Raw genomic sequence first — 9,950 nt, 5'->3', positions numbered from 1 at the left:
CAACGATTGAAAAGATGGAAGGGGGGAGCTAGAAGAAGTTTCAAAGAGTGGCAGAGGAAGCTCACCGAGTCGTGTTCTGGCTGACAGTGTTGTCTGAAGTGCGACGGCTTTGAAGCGAGCGCCGAGCGAAGGTGGGGTACGGCTCCTCTTATCTTGCCGTGTGACGGCTGTTAGCGAGCTTTCGATGGGTGCCGGCGTTGCCCGTTAATGAAGATTGCATGCGTATGTGTGTGGGAGCCTACAGCCTTCAGGCTAAATTCGAGAACACCAGTGCTGCGCCTGTTCAGAACGAATTCAAGATTATTCTTTATTAGTACAGGTGTCAAATAATCGCCTGACACGCGAGTCCTGCGTACGTGCTGCCACGGCGATTCGCCAACATCCATTTTACGGCAACCACTCAGTAAAAAGATGAGTTACTGAAGCGCAGCAAAATCAAACAACCAGCCTACGAAATAAAGCGACCGCTTATCCATTTTGCAACAGTTAGACTCGCAGCCGATAAGATGATTTTGCTTTCGCTTTCAGATCTACGGAATCCTACGTTTCAGACTTAAAACCCGACTTGCGTTGAGAAATTATGGCGTTGCAGCCATTTTGGTCAAACCTTCTACACGATCTTGCGCAGCACGCCAAGAGGTCGAGCTCAGAGAGCGCGTTGGGAACGACGCTCCGCTACCGCCGCATCGAATTTTCGCTCAATGTCTGTAGAGGTGATTGAGTTGTAGCCATATGTTGAGTCGGCCGATCTTGATCGGCTTTGGCGGCCATCTTGAAGTGGCTCGAGTCCAAACATTGTTGAGTTATAGAGGCACGGCCCGTGATTGCTTCCTGTGATTTGTTGTTCAGCAGCGGGCGATAACGGTGCCCTAATATCACCGACTTCCTCCGCTCATAAATCAGGCCTGACGGCAGAAACTCAAAAAACTGTTTGGATGTTATCTTCTGACGGTGATTATGCCTCCTGTTTTCGCAAAATTGAGCCATAAAATATGAACCGCTCTCTCTCTCTCTCTCTTGGGCAGGCCCCCCCTCAGGTATTCCGTCTTTTTGAGGAAAGGCCTTTACATGCAGAGTGGCCAACATTGATTTTATCGTAAATCTCGCTCAACTTCATTGTGTTCGAACCGATACGAAGACGGGAGACGGAACGACGTGTGCAGAGACAAGAACCTGATAACCCCACCCTCTCCCCCCCAACCAAAAAAAAAAAAAAAAAAAGCCCCTCTCCAAGAGCTCAGAATTAATCAGGGGCTATAAATATTGGTGTGCGATGCACTAGTTTCCATATAAATGTAACACCACGCTATCTTTAGCCTCGCATCAGTGAGTCAGTAATAAAGAGCGAGGAGGGAGGGAGGGAGGGAGGGAGGACAGGAAGCGAGGGGATGAGTGCTGCAGGGGGAGTGTAAACATAAACAAAACACAAACAGCCAACGTCGAGGCGACGAGACGCACAGCAGACCGGGTCTCCTAAGGAGAATATTGACATCTTCACAGACAGAGGAAATAATGAAACAATATCTATATTTCATAAGCAACAGAGTCTCCGCTTTAAACAGAGGGACGTTTGAAGTTGTGGATGATTCATCTCGGCCCTCATAATTCTGCAACAATATAACATTTAGAGGGGGGGGAGTTGTACCATCGTCCGTCTTGCGGGGCGAGTTCCCCCCAGCCACAACTCACGCTTACATTATTAACAGAGACAGCTAGAAGATATCTTGGAGAGGAGAGGTCGTAAAAGTCGGGTCAAGTTTAGCTCCGTGATTGGACTTAAACACAAACGTCCAACGTGGATTATGTGATGGCTGACATCTGGTTTCAATGTATACAGCGGTTTCAGAACTACGAACGTTTTTATTATGCCGTTCTTTTGATTTAAGCTGTTTATTTCATCTTATGGACACGTTGAAGACAATGCGGGGACTTACCCAATCCTTTGCGGCGTAAGAAAAAAAGAATAAGCTTTCAAAATAATTATTATCTAAATGTTCCTACGAGCTGGTGGGAGTTGTCATTCGCATGTGTGCGATGACCGAACGGGGAAAACACATTAAAAAAAAAAAAAAAAAAAAAAGGATAAATGTAATTATTTACAAGTCCCAAGAAACACAGATTTTAAAAAATTTAAAATCTCTGTTTCTAAGATAACAAACCGAGCCAATGGGTGAAAGAACGGCTCGGCTCACAGCAGGCAGATAACGTGGCTAATTACTTCGCTAACATCAGCTAGTCAGACTCACATCATTACCTTACTAAGTGATTCACAATAAGTGAGTTTACTTGAATCATTTAGTTCAATTCATCTGGTATCAATGGTACATTTTTGTTTTTTGTTTATGTCAGAACTACCCCGACGTCTTCTAAACAGCCTCGCAGTTCTCTGGTGTTTTCAGACATTTTAATGGTGATTTAACAGAATTGTTACTATAGTATACTATAGTAACAATAAAAAAAAAAAAGAAGTACGGTTTAGTTAATACATTTTCTAAATACCACAATATTATACCGTCTCAATTCATACCGGCTTTGCGACTTCTTATGGGCCTCTGGGGCTCTAACGTTAAAGTTTGCTTTAAATATTGGTGAAAAAACTGTATTTATTGCATATATTAAAGATCCTATTGTTCCATATTTTCCTAACAGAGCCCTTCGCTCTCAGACCGCAGGTTTACTTGTTGTTCCTAGAGTTTCCAAAAGTAGAACAGGAGGCAGAGCTTTCAGTTCTCAGGCTCCTCTCTTGTGGAACCAACTTCCAGTTTATGACACCCTGCCTACTTCTAAGACTTTCCTTTATGATGAATCCTATAGTCAGGGTTGGCTCGGGTTTCCTGAGCTATCCTTTAGTTATGCTGCTATAGGCTTACGCTGCTGGAGGACATTCCTACTACTACTGTCCATGTTTGTATTTGAAATGATTGCTGTCACTAACTTAACCTGTGTTCTTCTTGCTATAGGAACTACAGCTGGACCAGTCTTTCTGTGTGTTTGTGTCTCTTTCCTGTCCTCTCAAACATCCTGAGCTCGGTTCTGCTGGAGGTTGTTCCTTTCCACCTTCGCCTCTGCGCTGCTAAGGATTAGGAATGGCGACAAATTGAAGATTTGAATGCAGTCTGCTGGCTTCCTTAGATATACAAAGTTTGCTAAATGGAGTTTTATAAAGTACTGGATGGGAATGTCATGTAATGCATTGTAATAAGAACTGAATTGACGGTAATTGGCTTCGAACCTGGATATGAATCAGATTTATGATTTGGGCTTGTTCTTTTCTTTGTTATAGCGCCTTGAGATTACTGGTGTTGTAAATTGGCGCTCTATAAATGAACTCAGCCAAATAGTTTGCCGTACCTATGGTTACAGACGGACAGGGCATTTTGGCCACCGTGCCCTGCTTCGTCTTGGGCCAGGAGATGTCCATCATCACCAGGGGATTGCAGTATTCCACCCTGATGTCCGGAAGCTTCGAGGAAGGTGGCGCCCCGTTGTTGTCTTCTGGCTCCAAGGACTCTATGAGCGTCTGGACGGGGGCCACCATCGTCGACGTGGTCCGCGGCCACTTGGCCGCTGCAGTCGTCGTGGAGGGCACCCTGGTGGTCGTCGTCCGGGTCGCCGTGGACGTCAGGGTGACGGTGGAACTGCGAGTCGTGGTCCTCATTGACGTCGTGGTGTCCATGTATACCATGACGGAGGAGGAGGTTTCTGATGAATCAAATAAAAAAAGGAAGGAAAGACAAAAACAAGGTGAGCATGAAGAAGAAACCCAGAAAATCAGTAAAAAAAAAAAAAAAAGGCTCTAGGATTTTAAATTGTACGCCATTCGTGTTTGAGAAGGAAGTGTATTTTGGTACAGCTGGGGGAGAAAAAAATAAATACACTTCATACTTCTTTTTCCTTCTTTTTTCCACAAGTCAGTTTAGGAGACGACAGTTCAAAGAGGATCAGTCGGCGCTGGCAGGTGTGACTAAAGTGGGCATGTATGGTGCCGAGAGTTTGAGACCCCTGCTGGCTAAACGAACACACACACGCCTCAGAATACACAAACTACCCGCTGTGCATTCTAAATGTAGCTGTTGACGAGGGCATAGCTCTTCAAGTCGATGATATATATATATATATATTTTTTTTTTTTTTTCCCCCACCAAAGTACCTGCTATTTCTGGGTCAGAGAGGACAAAATGGAATACCCATTTCCTGAATGTGAGTCCTCCCCGTGGTCACACTCCAGGAGTTGTTTGCTAATGACACAGTTTACCACAGCTTTCTTTCCAAAAACAGAAAAACAACAAGGTCTATCATGGCGCCAACACATGCGCACTCTGAGATGAGCCCGCACGCTATCTTATTAATCTTTCTCCTCCCACTCAGACGCACCGCGGCTCCTGCAGCCCCTGTCATCAATCACGCCATCCATACACCTTATTATCCTTCTATTGTGTCTCTGATTGGAAAAACAGAGGTCCCAAATTAATTTAGCTGAAAGGCTTTTATGAACGTGTGAACTCAGTGAAGCCATGAAGGGCCAAAGGAAGCGCGAAGGGGATGGAACTCATAACATTTTGTTCCGAAAAAAAAAAAAAAAAACCTGGAAAAAGACTAACTTTAAAAAAAAAAAACAATATGTGCTAGTTAGCCTTTCATTTCAACCGCTGTAAATCTGCATTGTTATTTTGTCACCGCGACGCCACAAAAAGCCACTCCGACATTTCTGTATGCCGTGATCTAATTACAGTTTGTGGTCTGGAAGAGGACAGCCTTCTGCAGCCCCTCTAAATGGATGAAAGAGGCCCCTTTCTCGCAGACGCGCACAATTTGGACCTTCGCTAAAATGCAATTTGGGATAGCTGTCGTTTCCGCCTCGCGCCGAGATACAATCAAAATGACAGAAGTGACAAACGATCCTAATCTTTGTATGAACGGAGAGCAAAACAAAATTTAATGAAGGTCAATTTTTCCGTTGGCAGGTTTAATGGACGCCCCCCCCACACCCGTATCCAGCGAGCCCAGATAACGCCAATCCGGTCCCCCCGTGGGGATTCAATTTTTTTTGCAATCGGACGATTTCTCCGCGCGGCAACATTTGCATGGGGGTAAAACGAGGCCAAATAAATTAGCGGCGCGGTTCGGGGGGGCCCTGCAGGCTGTAATGACACCCGACGACTATCAGCAGTCGATGCGCTCCGTGCTTAACGGCGTTCGGCGACAACCAGGGTTGATTAAATGGTTTGCCGCCTCAGCAAGAGCGCTGGCTGATTGAGTATTTGTTTTCCCTCACTAACAAAACAGGTTTCTTTTTTTTTTGTTGTTGTTGTTGTTGTTTTTTTTAAGCTCTGCAGGTATTGTAGGTACTCCTGTGGAGACACTCCAGCAGTAAAATAAAACTTTGATAAGGATCTTATTGAACACCAGTGTGAGTCTGTTTTGTTTTTTTAGTTTTTTTAAATATCACGCAATAGGGATTAAAAAAAACACAACAACAACAAATAAAAGGCCCGACATTCCTGAGAGGAATGCATAACTGAGTTATGGCTATTTATGTCTAGGCTTATGTTGGTTAGATGTGGCAGCCATCTTGAATCGGATTGACTCACAAAAGGTAATCAGTTGTCAAAATATATCCAATGATTACTTCCTAACAGTTCTATTGAAATCTGACCGGTGGTCCTTGAGATATTTTGTTAACAGACAAACATGGTTGACTCCAACAGTGAATGCTAAAGTTTTCAGCAAAGATCTTTTGCAATGTGCAGCACTTTGTGTCCGTGTTGTGACGGAGTCTCAGCTACCTCCACACCAAACTTTAGCTCAATAGCTATAAAATCAGCTTGGTTATAGCCATTTCTGTGTGGGTTAATGTCAATTAGCTGTGGCAGCCATCTTGAATTGGGGTAGCTCGAAAACTCAATCAGTTGTAGACGCACATCGGATAAATATTTCCTGAAAGCTTGGTTAAAAACCGACAAGTGGCTCCAGAGATATTTTGCTAACAGACACACAGAGTTTACATTAAATAGTTAATGGCAAGATTTCAAACAAAGATTTAACAAAACCTGTTGGAGCTCAAGATATGTGTTGGGGAAGACTCTCGGCTACTACCACTCAAAATTTGAGCTCAATATTTGTAAAACTGACTGAATTGTAGCCACTAATGGGTTTGCTGAGGTTGATCGGCTGCGGCGGCCATATTGAATCGAGTTAATCATCTGTAGATGTGCACCTGATGCAGAAACGTGCTCTTTTACGCCTCTACAGCTGGGGAGAAATAACGACCCTCAGCACCCTCAGCTCCCCGTATGTGGGAACGAGCCGGAGGTCCTGAAACGGCAAGGACACCTTTAGGGTGCCTGATGAAAACTTTAACTTATACTAGTAGGAAATACTTATTTTTGTCAGATCAAACTACACTTTTAAGCTTTTTTAGGACACAGACAGCAGTGTATATAAGATAAGAAAGCAGCTAGATCATCAGTTTATTTATTTATTTATTGTTGTTGTTGCCATGCGCTCTTCATCACTTTCTGACTTAAAGGTTTTTATGTTGCTGATTCAGCATTCATCGTCTTCCTGTTTTGCTTTCAGCATGCTTCGTGCCACTTTAACCATTCGTACATCAAAACGTTCAGCTCGTTTAAAAGATAGGCGGTATGACATCTGTTTCTTGTAACTTTTATACTTTTCAAAAATACTTAGCTTAATTTATTTCACGTAGAAACACACTGAGATCGCTTCAGTTCCTTCAAAAATATATTTCTGTATATTTGCTCTGCTTTAGACTTCCTGTGCTACTTTTACTTCTTTTAGCTCCTAGCTAGCCTTTTGCTACATTGAGCTTTTAGTAATTGTTCTGTTAGCTTTCCTTTTGCTACTTTAAGATTTTAGCTAGAGTTTTGGGTCATTTCATTACAGGGTTTCCGTGTCAATGAATACATTGTTAAAAACGGCGTCGTGTTTACGAGGATTTTTTTCGAAACACCAAAAAAAAAAAAAAACTAAATTCTCCCCGCAGGTTGGCTTCTCTTTGCTCCCAAGAATTTAGCATAATATCTGAAACAGCTGTGCTTCTTGACAGTCATTTCCAGAAATGCTAGTAAAACTTGTGGTTTCGGCTGCCACCTTTAATCGGGGGTTGCGGCGGCGAGAAAACTCGCACGAAACATTTGGCAATTGTTTTACACCAGAGGGCCCCTTCCTGCTGGAACCTGGGCTCAAACCTGCAGCCTTTAGGATTACGGGACCGCAGCACAGACCACCGAACTACCGTGGAAAAAAAAAAAAAAAAAATTAATCTATTTACTGAAATTTAACAACCAATCTGGGTTCATATAGGACTTCATTTGGGTCTGGATCCAGCAGGAACTCATACCAGGAATCTGATCAGATATTACGCTGACTTGCTATTGCGTACTAGAGCTTTACTTAATTGGTTAGGTAGAAAATATTGGTTTTAGATAGAAAATACGAACAACACTGTTCAGAACTGCATTCATAGCCAACCGTCGCAGCTAACAATATGTTCTGAACCGCTTTGAGCCACGGGGCTAATCTCTTTATCGCGAGCAATCGTGATTATTTTTGCTCTCCATCTTTCTTTATTAAAGTCTTGTAGGCTGTAATGTGTATGAATATTAAACAGTAAAACTAAGGAGACAAAAAAAAAAAAAAAAAAAAACAAAGAAAGAAATCAGCTCAACGATCAACACCAGAGTCTGCCGTTTAAAAGTCCAACTGGACCACCTCTGGTTACGGAGCCTTTGAATGCTGAGAGTTCGATCTTGCGGTGGCCCGTCGAGCTGTTTAGTTACATTTAAGAAGAAAAGTTTCTGTAAGCGCTTTCGGAAATCATCTGAAGCCGGGGGCTAAGGCGCCTTGTGGCCGCCCCGGCGTGATTTGTGAACGGGCCGAGGCGGCGAGGAGGAGGTCGAAGCCAACCCACGGCTCCGTGGGTGATTTACGACCGTCCGGAGGCAGCAGGAAGACGGACTGGTCTTTGTGGCCATTTTCAGGAACTGTTTTGTGAAAGCGCCTCGAAATGAATAGGTGCTCCGAGGTGTTAAATGGACCATCAGGTGGTGGTGGCCAACGCCCATCCACCACAAAATGGACAATTTTTCCCATCCTGTGGAATTCTTTGCTCCTTTCCTTATCCGAAGCAGAGAAGACCGTGAGATAATTTTTCGACTCCCCATCCTTCTAGAGTAATTATAATTAAAAGACATGCTCGCGCCTCCCCTGAATGCCGAAGGCAACACGACAGCGCCAAGAAGTACGACTCGAGGAAATGTCTATCACAGCACGAGGTTAATTCAAAGTCACTTGGAATCATGTTTAGAATGTAATTCCATAGTTCGAGACGATCCCATAGAGGCCCCCCCGCGGTACATTATTTTCCAGAATGTTCTGCCTACATACACCATGTTAAATACACCTCCGAAGACACACACGAGAGACAGAACAGGAAAGAGAGAGTGCCCTTGAGCGGACTTAAATGTCTTTTCCATGAGATGAGCACACAGACGAAAAAAAGAAAAAAACGGAGAAAAAAAAGGAAAACCAGCAGCAGACAGCAGCCACAGTCTGTCGGCACCATCGCCTTGGAGACAACACAAGGACATTTTGTTTTGCTTTGCCAGCTTTCCCAATTTATCCGAGGGAGGAGGGGGGGGCGAACCGAACGAGGGAGAAGGGGAAATAAATAAAGAGCTCAAGAGCATCACAAAGGTTAACAGGTCCGTGCCCAAAGCAACAACTCTCTGACCTTTGTGGACCATTTTAATGGACAACATGAGAATTTTATAAAGAGTTCAGGTTAAAAAAAACAACAACAAACAAACTCAACAATAGACCACAAAGACGGCAATGAAAAGTTACCGCTCAGCCTCATTTAATGCCCACCGCTGAGGGCGAGAGGTGATGATGTTTTTGCCCGAGTGTGTACGCGTGCGTTCGTTTGTAGCGTTAGCAAATTACCTCGTGAACCGTTGCGCAGATTTAATGGAACTCTCTAAAAGTAACCACTGGGTGCACGTCTATAACCAATTAGCTTTGGGAGTCAATCCAATTCAAGATGACCGCCACAGGTAATAAGCATTCGCCGCTACAAGAGTGGCTATAACTTCGTGAATTTGACAGATATCAACCTAAAATTTGGCGTGGTAGTAGCTGAGCGTCATGGTTTGACCAAAACGGCTACAAATTTGTCATTCCTCAACATAAGATGATGTTAGTCTGAACCTCTGGGCGATAGTCTTCTATAATTAATCTTATGTCATTGTTTTCTGCAGTGGGGGACGTTAGGATTCAGCTGGTTTAATAAATCCCACTTGGAGCAACTGGTTTAAAAATAGCATAACGGTGAAAGAGCACACTTTACGGATAATTAAATTACCTCGAACCCTTTAATTCCTCTCCTTTCCTCTGATATTCAGGATAAAATGTATCCTCGGAGGCATGGCAACGTAGATTAGCATGAATACCAGCTCTTTGTGATTTCTGAGCCAAAGGGCCTTTTTTTAAAAAAAAAAAAACTGGAAACCCGCTCATTCACAAAAGACAGTAGTAAACTTATGTATGCACTCCAGCCTCCCTGCTTCATTGAAACACAAGCTCCTCTCATCATTTACTCTCCACTTCTGCGCGCCCCACCCTCAACCAAACGCGTGAAGTCTGTTTCCACCACACACAGAGCCCCGTGCTTCATTTCAAAGCGTTCGTTTCGAACTAATTAGTGTCTCTCTCTCTCTCTCTCTCTCCGTATCCCAGGGCTCGTGGCTTCCACAATTAGATAAGCCTGCTCCACTTCGCTCCAGGAAAGAAAATTGCAGCGCTATTATGAAACAGATCCGGTTTATGTGACTCGCCTCCCGCCCCACGCGGTGAGGAGGCTCGTCGGCTCAGAGCAACTTCTGCCGACTTCAGATCAAAAGGAGGTGGAAGGGGCTTTTTTTTGGTGT

General features: G+C 43.9%; 1 protein-coding gene across 1 annotated transcript in view; it reads right to left on the bottom strand.

Annotated features, from left to right (window-relative positions):
• LOC108234847 (adhesion G protein-coupled receptor L3) overlaps positions 1–9,950 on the bottom strand; it is a 289,951-nt gene that overhangs the window by 105,576 nt on the left and 174,425 nt on the right. The window contains exon 7 of the mRNA XM_037976458.1: positions 3,352–3,702. Within this exon, the coding sequence (XP_037832386.1) occupies positions 3,352–3,702 (351 nt within the window). The remainder of the gene's footprint in view (positions 1–3,351; positions 3,703–9,950) is intronic.

This window comes from Kryptolebias marmoratus, linkage group LG7, assembly GCF_001649575.2.
Source record: "Kryptolebias marmoratus isolate JLee-2015 linkage group LG7, ASM164957v2, whole genome shotgun sequence".
In the NCBI taxonomy this organism is placed as follows: domain Eukaryota; kingdom Metazoa; phylum Chordata; class Actinopteri; order Cyprinodontiformes; family Rivulidae; genus Kryptolebias; species Kryptolebias marmoratus.
This window is presented reverse-complemented; position numbering and strand designations above follow the sequence as displayed.